We start from the raw sequence: 20,308 nt of genomic DNA on the forward strand, positions 1-20,308 counted from the left end.
ACACGTGCTTTTTCCCATAATGGTTTGTAGCTTTGCTATGGACTATTTTTCCTACCATGGACTGATACAAGTCAACTGGATTTCATCTAGCATCAGCCTGTGAAGACCCAAGACACGTGAGATGGACTGTGTTATGCTTTTTATTAGTTAGCATAATTCTATTTCTTTATTTTTCCAGCTGGAGTGGGGAGGGGAGTATTCCGTTTGTCTTGATATGAAAATGTACCTACTGAACTATTTTACTATCAACTGAAACCTTTTCTAAAGCAATTCTTTTCAATAAAGCAGTAATGATTTGATCTGCATGCATTGGTTCTTGTACAGACTAGCTGAATGTTTAATTGGCCATGTGTGTTTGCTACCAAAGATTTAGAGCCAGATTATTCTGAGTATAACTCATGGATTTGTCTGTGTGTGTTGCTTTCTTAATAAAGGAAATTGGCTTTTGAGGAAGAAGTTTAGACAGGACCTTGCTGAGACCTAAGGGCTCTGCTCAGCAGTCAGAGGTTTGTCTGGATTTCGGACTCATCCCAGTCTCCGGCACCCCCGTAAATCTCTTTGGAGATAAGGGGCAGCTTACATGGTGGCAGCGGTGGGATGAAACACGGGCTTTGATGTATTGCGTTTACTTTGGCTTAAGTTGAAAGCAGCAAGCATCTTGATGCATGTGCTTTTCACAGCTGGGAAATCCCAAGCCTTGGCAGAGGGGTTTCTTCCACGCTATTTACTTTGAAGGGCTATAAATTAGCTATATTGCATTTTTCTTTTCAGCTAAGGGTCTTAAAGAAAGACTTAGCTTTCAAGCGAAGTCTGTAAGAACTAATGCTTTGGTTATGTAATTGGGCTGTTTAATGAGTGGGCATTTTCATGCAAGTAAGCGGTCGCCCTTCTGAAGCTCCAGGGTAGGGCTGTTTTTTGCCAGAGTGTTTTATGGCTTTGCCCTCGCCCTACAGTTTCGGCTACAGGGGCAGGGAGAGGTTTTTCCTTTTGGGTCAACTTGGCGTCTGCGTTAGTTGCAGCTTGCATGGAGCAACACTTAGAAGGAGAAGAATTTTTGGAGTTGCCTGGAGAGCAGTTTGTGACTCAGAGAAAAGTTAAGATTGGTGGTGCATCTGCTAGGCTGCCTTTGGTTAGTAAAGATACGAAGGCCTTGCATCAAGAGCTTTTGGAGGCTGTTGAGCACGACGTCTTGACTCAAAGTGGAGCTAAGCAAAGGATTACTTATGGTTCTTCACAACTAAGAAGGGAATTACAAAAGGGCAATATAATGGCTAAACTCCCAGCACAGGACATCAAGGACCTACTTGGATCTGATCCAGATCAGACTTGGTCTAAGTTGCAACAGATGGATCAGGCAGAGGAAATGGCGGGTACCAGCACTCCAGTAGGGAGGGGAGTGCCAGCCAGGGACATTCCTGATGAAACAGCAGGAGCGGCAGCAGCAGCAGCCGGTGCTGAGGGTCCTGATCCTAACAAGAGTCTATCACCAGTGGATAAGTTAACCCTTATGTTTGCTGATTTTGTTGCTTGTCACACTCAATCTATTCATAATCAGAACATTGCTGATCAGTTATTGAAGCAGTACAGAGAGAAAAAGGTGGAGCGTTTGGTTAATGAGCTGAAGGAAAAAGAGGAGTTTAAGAACTCAATAGCCAGTGTTGATAGAAGCAATCTACCTTACTACCATGATGGCGATGATATCTTATCATTTTTATCTATATATGAGCAAGCGTGTAGAGATCTTAGTATACCTGAGGCCTGGTACCTCAAGTTATTGCGTACTCAGTGTTCTGGGCAACTTGCCAACATTGTAGCCAAATTATCTGATGAGGACACTGACTGGCCTATTTTTAAAGAGGTGGTAAAGAGAAAATTTGGTTTCACTTCGGAAATACTGAGGCAGAACTTTAGAAAACTGAAAAAGCAGCCTAATGAGTGTTATTCTGCACTAGCTGACAAAATAGAACATCTAGGTGATCAGTGGTTGAGCTCCTTGAGCGTCAGTACCTTTGAGGATTTAAGAACTGCGTTGTACATGGAGCATTTTCTTAATTTAGTGCCTTCAGAAATAAGGAGTACTTTGTTGGAGAGAAACTACAAAGACTTGCAAACCCTTGCTTTAAAAACTGATGAAATTCTCTCCTTTAAAATGCATGAACCTGCTGTTAGGGCAAAGACTGCACCAGTAGTGCCTAAGAGACAGAGTCAGCCTGATTTTAGAAAGTCTTTTTCTCAAGAGCCCAGGCAAAGTTCATTTGAGCAACGCAGGAGCCTAGCTCCTAGCCAGAGTAAAACACCTCTTAAATGTTTTGAATGTGGTGGCTCTCATCTGCGACGAGATTGCCCAAGGTTGAATGTGCCAGCTAGCCAAGTTAAGGAGCCAGCTAGAAAAACACCTGTTCCAGCTCCACGCAGATCTAAAGCAGGCACTCCCAAGATGGCGTATGTAAGTTCTGTGCCAGCGGGAACTCAGCAAGTGCCAGCTGCCAGTAATGCAGTTTCTGTGCCTCACCAGTCAAGCATTGTGCCTTCACAGAGTCAGGAAGGAGTTAACTTAACTGTAACCCCTTCGCAAGCCAGTGGAATGCAGGCAGCAGTAAACCAATATGTGCCTAGAGTTTTGGACTTACAAATTGCTGCAATTTCATCAGAAATTGTAAAAGAGACAACCTCAGGAGAGAAATTTTCCATTATGGATCCTGATTGCATAGTACCAGCTACACAAAGGGACTGGGCAACCCGCACATTTTCTGAGGTGGTTTTTCTTCACACACCTGGAGGTGATATGGCTTAAAGTGCTTTTCGTGACTCGGGTGCCGACATTTCTTCCATAAACAGACATTTGCTAGACCCCACCTTGATCCTGAACAACCTGAGGTGTCCAGTAAAAACTTATGGGTCTATAGAGACTGAGCAGAAGTATGTCGCTTTGGCATATGTAAAAATTACCTACAAGTCCTGGTCAGGTGCAAAACATATTTTAACTCATGAGGGAAAACCTGATTTTCTGCTTGGAAATGATCTTGCTTTTTTGGATCACATGCAAAGTCAAAATGCAGCTTCGATGCAAGTAGTCACACGTGCTCAAAGTAGGGAGATGCATGATCCTGAACTGGAGCAGGAATCCACTGAGGATAGCTCAGATGGAGACCTTATGCAACAGCAGCCTCTTGTGACCAAACCTGATAATGCAGCTAAAACTGAAACTACAATAGAGGAGGTGATACCTAAGGGATCAGAGGACTTTAGACTGAAGCAACTTAATGATCCCTCTCTAGCTTCTTTGAGGTCACAAGCAGACAACTATGCTGAACGTCCTGCGCATCAGCAAGTTAGTTTCCTGTGGGGAGAAAATGGACTTTTGTACAGAGAATATTTCCCCAAATCCAACTTGGATGCCCAACCTATTCAGCAGTTAGTCGTGCCTACTGAATATAGACTGAGAATACTAGAAATGGCTCATGACCATCCGAGTAGTGGGCACCAGGGAATACAAAAAACCCTAAAGAGGATTTCTCAACATTTTTACTGGCCTGGTATTTCAAAAACTGTAAAGGACTATGTCAGTTCTTGTGACTATTGCCAACGCACAGGCCATCAAACTGACAAGGTAAAGGCCGAAATGCAGATTATGGAGATTCCTGACCAAGTGTTCCAGTGTTTGCAAATGGATGTGCTAGGACCTTTTGTTCCTACTAAATCTAAGAAGAAATACATCATTTCTTTCATCTGTTCAGCCAGTAGGTGGATCGAAGCCTATGCTATTAGCAACCTTACAGCTACCACCATAGCTAGAATCATCGTGGACTTGTGCTCGCGTATTGGAGTACCATCCAAAATAATTTGTGATCAAGCAGGAGCTTTTACAAGTGAACTTATGCGTAAGATCTGCGAGATAAGTGGAATAACCATCAGTTTTAGTACGGCCCATCATCCTCAATCTCATGGTATGGTGGAAAGAGGTCAACAAACTTTGCTTAGGATGATTAAAACTTTGACCCAAGAATATGGAAACATTTGGGATGAACTTTTGCCTTTTGCTTTGTTTGCTTACCGTAGCTCAGCTCATTCTTCACTAGGTGGCTTTTCTCCAAGTGAGGTGGTGTTTGGAAGAAATCTACAAGGACCATTGGACTTCCTGAAATCTGATTGGGAAGGTGTGGTTAAAAGTAGTACTGTGCCAGTTGCTGATTTTGTTAGAAAACTTCAAGAGAAACTCTTGGCTGTCCAGGAGTTGGCCAGAGACAATTTGTTGGACGCTCAAGCAAGTCAGAAGTTCTTCCACGACAAGAGATCCAGACACAGGGAATTTTCTGTGGGTGATTTGGTACTTGTTCTGAACCCACTCAGACCTTCTAAGTTAGAAGTTGTCTGGGAAGGTCCAGGTGAAATTGTTCAAAAATTGGGAAATGTCAATTATCTTGTCAAAATGTTGGATTCTAATAAGAAACCTGTTCTTTACTATGTCAATAGTTTGAAACTGTACAAAGATAGATCTGCAATGGTTTTTCAATGTCATGCTGAATATTTTCATGCTGCAAATGAACCTATTGATATGTTGACTGAATTGCAAGATGCAGGTACATGGTCTGATAATCTTGTTTTAACAGGTACCGTTGATCAGAAAGAAAGGTTGTTTCAAATTTTAGAACAATACCAAGATGTGTTTGCAGATAAACCAGGTTACACCAATTTGATCAGTCATGTGATAACTACTGAGAACAATGCCCAGCCCATACGGTCTAGCCCATATAGAGCAATTGGTAATCATGCTATCCAGATTGAACAAGAGATACAAAAGATGTTGTCTTTGGGGGTGATTGAACCGTCATTCTCCCCTTGGGCTTCTCCGGTGGTACTGGTGCCAAAATGTAACGCTCTGGGTGAAATTCTCGAGGAAGTAAGATTTTGTGTTGACTACAGAAAGTTAAACAGTGTTACTGTTCCAGATCCATACCCATTGCCTAGAATGGATGATTTAATTGAACATCTTTCAAAGGCTAAGTTTATCATCATTCTCGATCTAAAGAATGCTTATTGGCAGCTCGATTTGGCTGAAGATTCACGAGATAAGACCGCTTTCATCACGCACATGGGAACTTTCCGTTTCCGAAGATTGCCATTTGGTTTGAAGAATGCTGGTGCTTCATTTCAAAGGATGATAGACAAACTTTTACAAGGTTTACCTTTTGCAAGTGCTTATCTTGATGATGTTGCCATTTTCAGTTCTGATTTTGATTCTCACATGTCTCACATTGAAACTGTTTTGTCCAGACTTCAACAAGCAGGACTGACAGTCAAAGCCAGCAAATGTCAATGGATGCAAGGAAAAGTCATGTACTTAGGTCATTTGATTGGGCAAGGAGAAATTCAGACTCTGCAAGCCAAAGTACAATCTATTAATGATTGGCCTATTCCAAAAACTAAGAAACAGGTATGCTCGTTTTTGGGCCTAGTTGGCTACTACAGAAAATTCATTCCTGATTTCAGTCATTTGGCTTCACCTCTGACAGAGCTCACTAAGAAGAGACAGCCTGTCAAGGTAAAGTGGACACCAGAGTGTCAAGGTGCCTTTGATGCTTTAAAAGCTAAGATTATGGATGCACCTATACTGAAATCCCCTGATTTTGACAAACCATTCGTTCTACAAACAGATGCCTCTGAATTAGGACTTGGAGCCATTTTGTTACAGCAAGGAGAAGATGGGAACCTTTACCCTATCTCATACTTCTCTAGAAAACTCTTGGAAAGAGAGAGAAATTACGCAGTACCTGAAAAAGAAGCTCTTTCTATATTTTGGTCTCTAAATTTACTTAGACCTTACTTATGGGGGCGTAAGTTTACACTCCAAATAGATCACAGAGCTTTAGTTTGGTTGCAGAAGATGAAATCTCACAACCAAAAATTGTTGAGATGGAGTCTAGCATTGCAAGATTTTGATTTTGAAGTTCAACACATTCCTGGAAAATTGAATGTTGTGGCAGATGGTCTTTCTAGAATGTACTGTGAAGATTCTTATGAACCTGAACGTTGAAACAATGTATTCAACAGTGTGCTATGTTTCAGTGTTGTAATAGTTAATCTGTAGTTGAAGTTTGAGATATAACCAGTTAGTTACTTTGAATTACTTTTTAGTTACTTTTGCTTGATTTCTTAAAATTAGATCAGATTAACTGCTCTGAATTTTAACGTTAATCAGGGGGGGCATGTGATGATTTGTTTTTATGTGTATTAGAATGGGATATGTAGTCCTAAGATTGTCCCAATAGCATCCATCTTGATTTAAAGTCTGTTCTGTAGTAGGAAAGTTTTTCATGCTGTTTCAGAGAAGCTTCGCTCTCTGATTATCTCGTTGCTAAGATGAGTAGAGAGCAGAGACTTTCGTAGTCAAAATAATTCTGCCACAAAACTTGATAACAACTCTCAAGCTCTCATGAGAAAGTTAGGCGGGACAACAAGACCCAGGAGGGGGTGTTCCTTATGAAGAATTCTGGGAAGAAGAAGGAAGTTGGTAAGGAGTTGGAAAAAAAGATGGAGTTGGACTGAGAAAGGTCAGACACGTGCTTTTTCCCATAATGGTTTGTAGCTTTGCTATGGACTATTTTTCCTACCATGGACTGGATTTCAACTGGATTTCATCTAGCATCAGCCTGTGAAGACCCAAGACACGTGAGATGGACTGTGTTATGCTTTTTATTAGTTAGCATAATTCTATTTCTTTATTTTTCCAGCTGGAGTGGGGAGGGGAGTATTCCGTTTGTCTTGATATGAAAATGTACCTACTGAACTATTTTACTATCAACTGAAACCTTTACTAAAGCAATTCTTTTCAATAAAGCAGTAATGATTTGATCTGCATGCATTGGTTCTTGTACAGACTAGCTGAATGTTTAATTGGCCATGTGTGTTTGCTACCAAAGATTTAGAGCCAGATTATTCTGAGTATAACTCATGGATTTGTCTGTGTGTGTTGCTTTCTTAATAAAGGAGATTGGCTTTTGAGGAAGAAGTTTAGACAGGACCTTGCTGAGACCTAAGGGCTCTGCTCAGCAGTCAGAGGTTTGTCTGGATTTCGGACTTATCCCAGTCTCCGGCACCCCCGTAAATCTCTTTGGAGATAAGGGGCAGCCACCCTGGAACAGTACCTTCGTTGTTACACCTGTTGCCAGCAAGATAATTGGGCTACCCTGTTACCTCTGGCGGAATTTGCTTACAATAATGCGGTACATACATCTACTGAACAGACACCCTTCGAAGCCAACTATGGGCACCATCGTTTTTCCCCGGCTACTCCATGGTTCCTGCTGCCAATGCCCACATACGCGAGTTGCAAGCCCTTCAAGACTTGCTCCGAGAACAGCTTCAGCAGGCTAAAGAAGCTTATAAAACAGCGGCCGACCGGAAGCGACAAGACGGGCCACCTCTCAAACCAGGAGACCAGGTCTGGCTTTCTACCCGTCACCTTCGCCGACCTGGCCGAACCCGTAAGTTGGATCCTCGGTTTATAGGACCCTATGAGATCACGGAACAAATCAACCCTGTTGCTTTCCGGCTACGACTTCCAGATACTCTCCGTGTCCACCCGGTTTTCCATTGATCCCTCCTTGTTCCTGTCTCAGGCCCAGACCCTGCTCGACCCTCACCCCCGGCTCCACCTCCACCTGTCTTGGTCGATGGTGAGGAAGAATATGAGGTCCATCAGGTCCCAGGCTCCCGAATCCACCGAGGGGGTCTGCAGTATTTTGTGGATTGGAAGGGTTATGGTCCTGAGGATCGATTGTGGGAACCAGCCAGTAATTTACACGCCCCTGAGTTAATACAGCAGTTCCATGCTACCTACCCCGATCGTCCCGGCCCATCTGAAAGGGGGAGTCCTGGAGAGGGGGATAGTGTCATGAGTGCTCCCGAAGACCTGGACCCAGAAGGGTTAACTGTGGCTGAAGAGAATGTGGAGAGATCAGAAACACCTGAACCGCCTCCAGATTCTCCCTCCACAGCAGACAGGCTTCGGGGCAGGCTTCGGGAAAGACTCAGGACAAGAAGAGCAGAGGATGGCTCTAAGGCTTTCCACAGAGACCTACGTTCATCTAGTCTTGAGTACTAGCAGGATAGAAAGCTTTCTAGCAGCTCAAGGAGCTGTTTCATTATAAAACAGCTTCCAGTGAAGCCAGAAACTTAGTGGAAGCAAGGAGACAAAACCTTGGCTTGCATCCACGTTTCTTGTATGTGTTCCTGACCCTGAACTCTGGACTCTGCCCTTGAACTATGCCGGTAGTGGACTTTGGACTTTGGACTCTGGACTTTGACACTGGACTTCCTTCTGTGAGTTAATTTATGGACATTGGCTTTGCATTCTTGGTATTCTTGACCCTGGACTGGCTTATCGGACTTCGGCTGTTGTAACCCCCAGGAACGTGACACCCCTTGACAATTTTTGTCAAGTCGTGTTCGACTCTACGGGGCGGTGCTCATCCCTGTTTCCAAGCCATAGAGCCAGCGTTTGTCTGAAGACTATCTTCCGTGGTCACATGGCCAGAGCGACTTAGACACAGAATGCTGTTACCTTCCCACCGAGGTGGTCCCTATTTATCTACTTGCATTTGCATGCTTTTGAACCGCTAGGTTGGCGGGAGCTGGGATTTGATCTTACGACTGCTGGTCTTCTGACCTTGCAGCACAGGCTTCTGCGGTTTAGGCCGCAGCGCCACCACATCCCTATTTAACAACAGCAGTATCTTTCCATAATTAACCAGGCTGGCTATGGGCAACATGGAACAATTTACTGAAATCAAGATATATTACATCTAGAGCAGAGGTTGTCAACCCCAGTCCATGGCCCAATGCCGGTCCGTGGCCTGAGCTGGACCAGGCCGCGGAGACAGACTTCCCGCCCCCTGCAGACACTCCCCTCCCCACAGCTGCTTTGCACACATGCGTGCATGCCAGCGCTGGCGTGAGCATTCCCCCACCCCTTCACGCATTCACCCGTGTGCCCGAGCGCCCACACCACACATATTCAGCCTTAAGGACCCTAATTAGGAGGGAAGCCAGGAACAAACGGAAAGGTGGTGAAAAGGGACAGGCATGGGGGGACAGGGGGCAGGGAAAGATGCCTTCTGAGAGCAACCGAGGCCAGCCAGCCCAGGCAGGGCCTCCAGATGGGCTGGCGGGCAGTGGGGGGGAGAGATCACCCAAGAGGAGGATGAGGATGGCGGTGGGCCCTGCTGAGCCAATTGATCCCCTTTCTCGAGGGGGGCAACAGAGGGCGAGGGAGGAGATCCTCACCGTGTAAGGACCTTGCCCTCCCCATCCGGCAAAGGCACTGATCTGGGGCTTCGTGGCAGTTCTCTGGCCAAGCAGAACCCGGGCAGTGCGAACCCTCAGCCAAGCTGCTGCGGCCACACAGCCCCGCTGCGGCCGGGATGCTTGAGGGTGCCCCGGAGATGCCCATGAACACCGAGACCTCCCTCCCGGCCTTGGACCATGTGCCAAGGAGGAGCAGGAGATGATGATGATGGTGGTAGCAGAGGGCACCAGCCCAGCCCAGCCACCCCTCCCACCTGTGCCTGGCAGGCCATTTTCCATGCAAGGGGCAAGCCAGCCAGCTGGTCTCCTGGATGGGGAGCCGGAACCTGCCCCCTGCCCCTTTGCCACCACCACGTCTCCCCCAGGAAAAAGCAGAGGATAGCACAGAGACAAAGGTGCCCCACCCCACCCTTCCTGCCACAGACGCACAAAGGCCACCCGAGATTCCTGGCCAAGCAGCAGCAGCAGCAGACGAGGGAGAAAACGAGAAAGCTGGGGCCAGGGCCAGGGTCAGGAGCACCCTGGAATATCCCGGGGGTGCTGGACAGCTGCCTGTGTGCATGGAGGGATGATGGGCAGTTTCTTGTTAACGTCGCCGCCTCCCCCGGCTGCGGAGGCAGACCTGGCAGTGAAGACAGACCTCCTGCCCTCCCACATGCACTCCCCTCCCCATAGCTGCTTTGTGCACATATGTGCGTGCCAGCGCTGGTGTGAGCACTCCCCTTCATGCATGCACCTGAGTGCCCAAGAGCCCGTGCGAAGGGGTGGGTGGGCGCACGGGCGGGGGAGCGCTCACACTGGTGCTGGTGGGCAGGCGGGCGCTCCCCCACCGCTTCACTCATGCACCTGTTGGGAGCTCCCACACCTTCCTTAGAGACTCAGCTGGTCTGCGGTCCCAAAACGGTTGGGGATCGCTAATCTAGAGCATTCCCCTGACCTTTCAAACTTGTGACATGACTTGTTTTGGGTTACTGGTTTGACATAACTTGTTTTTGAGAAACCCATGGTCACAGCATTCTTTTCTAGGACCTTCTTGATATTGATGTAAAGTGGACCACTAATTGTATCTAGTTGTCTGGATCCTCTCCCTCCCTCTTTGAAAACAAGATCAACATGTATCCACCTCCTCTCTTCAGGGACCTTGACTGTTCTCCACAGATCCTTAAAAGTGTTGAGACTGCACCCCTTAGTACCCTTGAACACGGCTTATCTTGCCCTCCAGACTTAATTGCATTTAAAAGTTGCTAAGTATTCACATACCAGCTCTATATTTATCTTAAGCAGCAGTTGCCTCTTTATGTACTGTATCTTGAATAGTTTCCTTTATTCTACTGTACTTGCACTAGGTGGGGCACTTTTTTAATGTGAGAAAATGGAGGGAGAGTAGGTGTGATCTATTCCACTTTCTCTCTGTCATCCATTTGTCTATCTTTTGATATGTACTGCTTCTTTGTCATTCCATATATTCTGAGTATAAAATTTGATTCCCTTATTATTTCAACCCTCTCTTGTTCTGCAAATATTGGCTACTTGTGCATATTTTGAAAGAGCCGTCCCTTAAGGAGATAAGAGGGAGGCCTTGTAGAGAAAGGGCCTTTTCGGCAGCTGCCCCCAAGACTATGGAATGCCCTCCCAACTGAGATTTGTCTGGCGCTGATGCTGATGACATTTTGGCACCAGGTCAAAACCTTCCTGTTCCAGAAGGCTTTTAATTGAAATAATATCAGCTGTGGGTCCAATGGCAATTTTTAGAGTATATATATTTTAATTGCATTTTAACTATTTTTCCTTTTTATTGTATTTTAAATGTTGTAAGCCGCCCAGAGACCTTTCTCCAGTTTTATTGAATTTGGTTATTGAATGCAATTAGGAATGATAATTTAATTAAAAGTGTAGGTAGGAATAATAAAATAAAGAATAATGTGTTTACAGATTATTCATTATTAACAATTAGTAACCCCTTAGAGCAGTGATGGTGGACCTTTTGGAGCCCAAATGCCCAAACTGCAACACAGAATCAACTTATTTATTTCAAAGTGCCAACAGTGCAATTAAAACCTGAATGCTGAGGTTTTAGTTTAGAAAAAACAACTGCTCCTGCACTGCAAGGGTTAAATGGTGCAAGGATTATTATTTTTTTCCTATGGGCAGTATTAACAAAGAAATACGTACCATTCTTTCAATTCTCCATTGGACTAGATTGGTAATGGTTACCATTGCACCCTTCTGCTGGACCACTGTACCAGCAGAGGGGAGTGCCAAAATTCGGGTTCAGAAGATGGGTAAGTATTTCTCAATGGTGACATGGTTTGTGTTCCAACAGAGAGGGCTCATTTGTGCCAGCTCTGTGTGCCATAGCGGGTTTCCCATCACTGCCCTAGAGAGTATGGATAGAATTAAAAAACATTTAGAAAAATTTGGGGAAAACTGGCTCACAAATAAATTGGCAAAAATTGGAAATGATATTGATTACATAATAAATTAGAACAGGATTTGTTTGTTGGTAAATATGATTTTAAGATATGTGATTCAATTAAATATTTGGGTATAGATATTTTAAAGGATACACAGAAAATAAAAAAATACAGTGGTGCCTCGCTTGACGAGGATAATTCATTCCAGCAAAATCGCTGTAGAACGAAATCGTCATCAAGCGTAAGTAAAAATCCCATTGAAATGCATTGAAAAACGGTTCAATGTGTTCTAATGGGTGAAATACTTCAGCGTCCAGTGAAGATCTTCCATAGGGCGGCCATTTTCCCGGTGCCTGTAATGCGAGGAATCCATCCTAAAAAACAGCAGGGAGCCATTTTACACAGCGGGCAGCCATTTTGAAAGCCTGGCGATCAGCTGTTTTGATCATCGTTAAATGAAAAATCGGCTCCTGAAGCAGGGAACTGATCACCATGAAGCAATTTTTCCCTATTAAAACCGCTTTGTGATCGCAAAAGCGATCACAAAAACTTCATCGTTAAGCGACTTCCTCGTCTAACGTGGTAATAGTCAAGCGGGGCACCACTGTAATTATAATAAATTAAAAAGGGACATTAAAAATAAGTTACAAGAATATTCTAATTTGAAACTTTCTTGGTTTGGAAGGATTGTCTTGACAAAAATGATAATTTTACAAAGGTTAATTTTTTTTATTTATGAGGTTACCAATACAATTATCAGAAAATGAAGTTCAGGCAAAGATTGATTAATAGATATAATGAAGGTAAAAAAGCTAGAACAAATAAAAAATATTGGTACAAGATGAAAAAACAGAATATGGCTAATCAATTAAGATTTATTGGGGAAATCAAATATAATCCGGAAAGGTTAATTTGGTGGGAAATGGAATAGTTGGACAGTGTCATCGAAGCTACCAACATGAATTTGACCCAGCTCTGGAAGAGAGGAGGACCTGGCATGCTCTGGTCCATGAGGTCAGGAAGAGTCATACACAACGTAACGACTAAACAACAAAATGGTATAAATATAAGAAAAGTCTATGCTCCCCTAATTCACCATTAAGGTTAGTAACTGAAATGGAAAATTTTCCTGCTAAACTGAAAGCTCTGAAAAATTATTTGGGGTAAAGTAGATGAGTAGATTAAAAGACTGGATGGAAAATGAGATTGAAGAAACAAAAGGAACAAATTCTTCAAAGTAAGGATTTAACATGGTTTAAAGTATGAACCATTACAGAAATGGACTAAACAATGGATAAAGAATAATAACAAATGTAGAGAATATATGAAATATGAACAATTCCTTTTAACCAATAAAGATATACAAAAGGATGATTCAGTGAAAGATGTAGTAAGTAAAATATATAAAATAATTTTGGAGTTAGAGGAAGATGAGACTGAGGGTGAAGGATTGAAACAAGTATGGGAGCAAGACTTTAAAAAAGAAATAAACAAGAACATAGGAAAATGATATGGAAACTGATTTTATGACGTATGTAAGTGAAAATGAAATAAAATTTATATAAAATAGTTTTAAGATAGTATTTAACACCAGTTATATTGCGTAAAATAGGGGATGTGGTGGCGCTGTGGGCTAAACTGCAGAAGCCTGTGCTGCAGGGTCAGAAGACCAGCAGTCGTAAGATCAAATCCACATGATGGAGTGAGCTCCCGTCGTTTGTCCCAGCTCCCACCAACCTAGAAGTTCGAAAACATGCAAATGCAAGTACAGTGGTGCCTCGCTTAACGAGCGCACCGTTTAACGACAAATCCGCATAGCGATGTTGCTTTTGCGATTGCAAAAGTGATCACATTGTGACATTTAGATAGGTAAAAACTCACACTGCGATGATTGGTAAGCGTTTTGCTTACTGTTCTTCGCATTGTGATGTTTACAGAACAGCTCATCGGTGGTTCCAAAATGGCCACCGAGTGCCCAAAATGGCCACTGCAAGTGTTTTCGTGCCCTGCCCTCGCTTACCCAGGGCATGAAAACGGCGGCACTATGGAGGAACTTCGCTGAACGGTGAGTTTGGGCCCCATAGGAATGCATTAAACTAAGTTTAATGCGTCCCTATGGGGTTTTTCGATCTGTTTAGCGATGTTTTTGCATAGCGACGATTAATCCAGAACGGATTAACATCGCTATGCGGGGCACCACTGTAGATAAATAGGGACCACCTCAGTGGGAAGGTAACAGCGTTCCGTGTCTATGTCGCACTGGCCATGTGACCACGGAAGATTGTCTTCGGACAAACGCTGGCTCTATGGCTTGGAAACGGGGATGAGCACAGCCCTATAGAGTCGAACACGACTGGACAAAAATTGTCAAGGGGAATCTTTACCTTTTTACTGCTGTTGTTGGGTCAATTTGCAGCTGGTTGATGGGTAACATCCCCAAAGTGTTCACCAAGAGGTCCTCAGCATTCTGGAGAGAAGTGGCAGGTGAGGGTACTACAGACTTCTGTCCTGGCCCCAGCATTTCCTATTACCTTTATAAATGACACTTGGATGAGGACATGCAGGAGTTAGCATCAAATCTGATGACTCCAAACTGGGAGAGTTAACTAATATTTCCAAAGACAGAATCAACATTTGAGATACCATTAACAAATTGCAGGAATAGCCAGAACACAAAACGAGTTTCAACAGGGATTGATTTAAAATTCTACATCCAGACAGGATAAACTGGATGCATAATTATGGAATAGATGATACCTACACCACCAGCAGAACATACTGTATGAAAAGGACCTTGGCACCTTAGTAGACCATAAACAAAACATAAGCAACACCATCCTCAAAAAGCCCCTCCCAAATGCAGTTCTAGGCTGCATTAACAGAACTGTAGTGTCCAGATGAAGGAAAGTAATCTTACCTTTCTATTCTGCTTTGGTCGAAATCACGTGTAACCCTGTGGCCAGTTCTGAGTACCTCAGTTTAAGAAGGTTATTAATCTGCTAGAATATTTCCAGAAGAAGGCAACCAAGGCAATATTTCCAGAAGAAGGCTACCAGTGAAAGGTGTGGAAACCCAGCCCTGATAAAAGTAGTTGAGGTACTGGGTATCATCGTCCTGGAGAAAAGAATATGATAGAAAAGACATGAATGGTCTACCTCTGAAACAAAATTTGTCAAGGGGAACCTTTACTTTTACCTTTTTATATTGAGTAAAATAAATAATAAATACTCAAATGTTTGTTGGAAATATGAAATTGGTACATATTTTCATTTGTGGTGTATGTGTGAAAGGGTATGAAATTTTTGAAAACTAATTACTAAGGAATTAAGAGATACTTTTGATAGAGATACAAAGCTGAATCCAGAAATTGCTTTATCAATATTTGATACTGAAGATCTAGATGTTACAATTAGAGAATTGCTTACTAATTTATTGTTTGCTGCAAAATTAATTATAGCCAGGAACTGGAAATCTAAACATGAATTTCAACTGGAAGGATGGTACAATGAAGTTTGGAATCTTGCTATAAATGATAAATTGAGTTGTATTCTAAAAGTTAAGAAAGGGAAGATAAAAAAGATATTTTTATGATATATGGGGTAGATTTATTGAATTTGTGCTAATAAGAGGAAAAGGTAAAGTCCCAACACAAGGATCAATGCAATTCTAGAAAAGAGGACAATGAGGTGTTCTCCAGGAGGTCCTGATGGTGCTGGGGAGCACAATTATTATAGTTTGTACTTTGTATTTTGTATTACTTAAAAATATTTTAAAAAAAGTAATATCAGTCAAGCTCTGTAAACGGAGGTAGCTAAAATTGGAGTTTTGAGTGCTTAATTAAAAGACAGTAAGAATACCAAAAGGTAATGTTAAAAATACCAACCACAGTACAATATCCTTTCTTTGTTGTTTTTAAAAACTTGAAAATTAAACAGAATGATGAAATTGTTTCTGCATTCAACCAAAGACTTCACTGGATGATTAAGTTTTCATCTCAGTTATTAATGTATCTACTGTACAGAATGATTATAGCAAGTGGATTTCATGTTTAACACTTTCCATTTCTTGTTATTATTAAAAAATTGCTAAGAATTAAAAATTATCTACATATATATTTACATAAAAGGATATATTTTGTTAAATTTTGATCATCACAACTATCACCTAGAGCTAAAATATATGCTATTTTGACTGTGTTGCATACAACTGAGGCTTACTTCCTTACAAATAAATGAGATGGAGCCTGATCGGAATTGTGTTCACTATGCATGGGAAGGACAGATTTAAACCTCCCCTCCATCTATATCCCCCCCAATTCATACTTCCACTTCAAATAATGGACACGTAACCGGCCTATTTTCCTATTTTAATTGGTGTCTTCCATAAGAACCTTTCATTTGAGATCATTGCATTCTATACTTTGGCAATATGCTACTTTACAAGTGAGAGGAAAATTAGAAGATTACAGTTTCAGAAGTATATGGCACACACATATGCAGCCCACCTACCATCTGATATTGTGTGGCCCAGACTGCAATTCCCACAAGTACCCAACAAAATAATGGCTGCAAGAATCCAACACAGATTTCATAAATGCTGAAGCATAAAAAAATCACGAATTTAAGGAACATTACCTCTCCCAATCTGTATCCCTCCAGATACATGGGCACATAAAACTTAAAGAGATTTTTAAATGCTTTAAAAATCATTTAAAATTGTTTTTACTCCTGGTTTTAACCATGACATATGTTTAATTATTTTTAATATGTTATTTATATGGCATTTTGTTGATTGTTGCACAGTTTTAGCTGTTGTGAGCTGCCTTGGATCCTCATGGAAACAAACAAACAAACAAACTTCCACAATTCCAGATCACTGGCTATTTTGAGTAGGTATGATGAGTGCTGTAGGCACTGTAGGGTCTCAGATGGAGAAGTGTGGTTCAAGACGTACTTATTTCCCTGCTAGCCCATACATTAATATACCAGACCTCTCCTTCGGAAGCCTGAAGTGAGGTTGCCTGTGACAGCGTTTGGCCAGATTGAGAAGGCGGCAGACAATCTGATGGATCTTCTTGGATAGCATCTTCAAGGTGGTGCCTAATTTCTGATAGTGGTGCTGAATATCAGGATCCATTGCCCAGTACTGGGAGATGGCTGTTAGGTTCAAGAAGTGGTCCATTGGGAGTTTCTTAACAAGAGACTGTAGTTCTTCTGCAAGGACAGAAGGGAATGTCAGTAAGAAGAAAAACCTGAAAAGTACCACAAGTTATCATAGCTTCTTTAAAAAGGTCCTTTAAAAAGGTTCCTTAAAACACTTGTCCTGGACCATACTCATTCTAATATAGCACTGAAGGTTGGGTGTTGAAGATTATTTCAAGGAAATAAACCCAATTCACACAGAAAACTAGCACAGCTTGGATTTCTCTGCAACTAATTTTGTTTTTAGCTGCATGCTCTTTCATATGCAACTCTTCCCTTATGGCTGAAGTAATAAAGTCTAGAAAAAGTGTATCACTTATTTTTGCTGGGTACATAATCTGAGCCTGAGGTTGTGCCTGCAAAAATTATTAATCCTTAAATAATTAAGGATTTCAAGTACCCTACCCCACCCCCTTAGTTAATAATTGTAGTTACATTTTTTCAAATAAACTGTTTAATTTCCTCTTTCTTAAATGTGCCAGCATTTGCACCTCTTTTTTCAAATGTGCCAGCATCAGGCCATACACACACAACTAAAAAATTTACTGCTACACCTCAAAAGACTGAAGCTTCCCCTCATTAAGTTACTTTACTTTGTAATATAATGGCCAGAGTTCAACCAGATGGGATTTTTTAGTCAATGTAACTGTATCTATGATACCAGAAAAGTAATTCAATTACAAGTAACTGGTTATTTGTTACTGGGATTATGAGGTCAGTAAGTGTGTCCTGATAATCTCGACAGGAATGTTTTGTTTACCAGAGAGGAATGGACCAAAAGTTACAATTTGATTTACATTAATGTTTAGGTAGCAGAATGAAATCAAATTGACTTATTGGTTCTGAGGACATTACTCGTTCTGCGCTTCTAGCCCCTTGTACTATCTGATATGCAGCAGATTGTAGTGGTATCATTATACAATTTTATTGAATTAGAGTTCTACTTGTATTCTGGACTCCAATCAAACTCCTCCAAACAAGCTACTCATATAGGATAGTCACACCTACTCATATAGGATAGTCACACCATTATATCAGAAAACATTTGTAAGAACCCTAAAATATATGGAATATATCCTGGGAAAAGAAAACATATACTTATATCTATTTGTGGATGAGATAGCTCTTTTCTCATCTATTTACCAAAACAAACTGAAGAGGTGATGAAAGAGTTCAATGCTTCTGGGGCAGTAGCTGAACTGAGATTTCACCATTTACATTTGCAATTGGATTCAAAAGACAGACAGACAACTACTGAAGCATATTAAGAGGCTTAAAATCACCACCATATCAATGATATACTCAGGAATCTAGGCTCATAAGAATCTTGCCAAAGTATACATTATATTACAACACAGTAATTATGCAGGTTAGGGAAGGACATGGCATGGTGCTCAAGACTGGATTTATCTCAGCTCGAAAGTGTTACTGCTATAAGTATGGCAGTGATACCAAAAAAGATGCATTCCCCTTAAGTACTACCAGTATACCTCCCCATGGATCAAAAACAAAAGTCTGCAAGTGACCAGTATTTTAATTTATCAGGGATCAGCTATTAGAGATGCCAGACCTATAACATTTTTCAATCAAAGCAAGTGCTTCCCTTCATATATAGAAACACAGTGGCCATGGAATATGATCAAATTAGAGAAAGCATACTTGAGGGGCACACATTCCTCTTTCCACTGAAAAGACAGAAAAGTCCAGTCAAAAAAGATAACCATTTTATTTATACCTTGCTATTTATGTTGTTGTTTAGTTGTTAAGTCATGTGACCCCATGGACCAGAGCACGCCAGGCCCTCCTGTCTTCCACTGCCTCCCAGAGATGGATCAAATTCATGTAGGAGCCTCGTGGCGTAGTGGTTAAAACGCTGTACTGCAGCTAAAAAAGAAAGGTTACTTACCTGTAACTCTGGTTCTTCGAGTGGTCCTCTGTGAATTCACACTAATGGGTTAAATCTGCACTTGTGCAGAGGCCTCGGAATATTCTAGAGCTTAAAGTAACACTTTTGGCTCCGCCCCCCAGGACCTCATGGTCCGCCCGTCCTAACAGTTACCTCAGTTCCCCAAATTCCGCTGCTGCTCTAAGGTGAGACAGCCGTGACGGAAAGAGGGGAGGACGGGCGGGACGTGTGAATTCACAGAGGACCACTCGAAGAACCAGAGTTACAGGTAAGTAACCTTTCTTTCTTCTTCGTGGCCTCTGTGAATGCACACTAATGGGTGATTAGCAAGCTTGCCTCTGATAGGAGGAGGGACGTCACGGCAAAACAGCAGACAGGACCGCGCGTCCAAAAATGACATCCTCCTTGGCCCGCAGGTTCAGGCAATAGTGAAAGATGAAGGCTGACGGAGTGGGCCAAATGTCAGCTGTGCAGGTGTCTGACAGTGGGACACCCTTGAGGAAAAGCTGTAGAAGTAGCCAAAGTTCCGGTAAAGTGAGCGTTCACCGGGCGCAGGCGATTAGACTTGCGGGGGGAAAAACAGCCCTGCAAACATAGAACGCTAATGCTCTGCGAACATCTAGCAGGTGAAGAGACCTCTCTACATCGGTAGGCAGTTAGGAAAGAAAGTGAGCAGACTGATATGAAACTCAGTAGAAACTTTAGGTATGAAGGAGACATCTGGGAATAGTATAACTTTGTCCAGGTGGCAAAGTAGGAAGGGAGGATCCACCTGAAGTGCTACTGGACGTAACTGCAACTAAGAAATAACCTTGAAAGTCAACAAATGTCCAGCAATTGTGGTCAGTGGCTCAAACGATGAATGCGAGAGGCACTCAGGACAGTGTGAAGAGTCCACTGTGGTATAGACTGGCCCCGTGGAGGGTAAAGGTTTGCCGTACCACGGGAAAAAGAAAGGTTACTTACCTGTAACCATGGTTCTTCGAGTGGACCTCTGTGAATTCACACATATGGGTTTAGTCTGCGCCTGCGCTGACATTCTCGGAGCATTCTAGAGCTAAAAGTAACAATTTTATGGTGTGATCCCCCATGAGGCACAAGCTCCTCCCACCCAAGATTCCCCTCAGTTCCTGCAATTTGTCCGCCGGGCACGAGAGTTATACAACAATAAGATACCCGTGACGGACAGAGGGGAGGATGGGCGGGTAGTGTGAATTCACAGAGGTCCACTCGAAGAACCATGGTTACAGGTAAGTAACCTTTCTTTCTTCTTCGTGGCCTCTGTGAATACACACATATGGGTGACTGGCAAGCTTACTTATTGGCAGGTGGGACGTCACCGTAGGAAGGATGCCAACACATTTCTGCCAAATCCAGTGTTACTGCGTGTACCTACATGTAGCCAGTATTGCTTTGCAAAGGTAGATGCCATGGATCATATTGGTGCACGGTAGATGTCGAGAGTCTCGATTCTACTCTGG

The 20,308-nt window shown here is 42.6% G+C and overlaps 1 protein-coding gene across 4 annotated transcripts in view; it reads right to left on the reverse strand.

The window, feature by feature from the left end:
* BRINP2 (BMP/retinoic acid inducible neural specific 2) overlaps positions 1-20,308 on the reverse strand; it is a 195,682-nt gene that overhangs the window by 13,743 nt on the left and 161,631 nt on the right. For all 4 annotated transcript variants that reach the window (XM_020815123.3, XM_072998200.2, XM_078392389.1 and 1 more), the window contains one exon: positions 16,711-16,933. In XM_020815123.3, the coding sequence (XP_020670782.2) occupies positions 16,711-16,933 (223 nt within the window). The remainder of the gene's footprint in view (positions 1-16,710; positions 16,934-20,308) is intronic.

Source organism: Pogona vitticeps, chromosome 4 (genome assembly GCF_051106095.1).
Source record: "Pogona vitticeps strain Pit_001003342236 chromosome 4, PviZW2.1, whole genome shotgun sequence".
Lineage (NCBI taxonomy): Eukaryota > Metazoa > Chordata > Lepidosauria > Squamata > Agamidae > Pogona > Pogona vitticeps.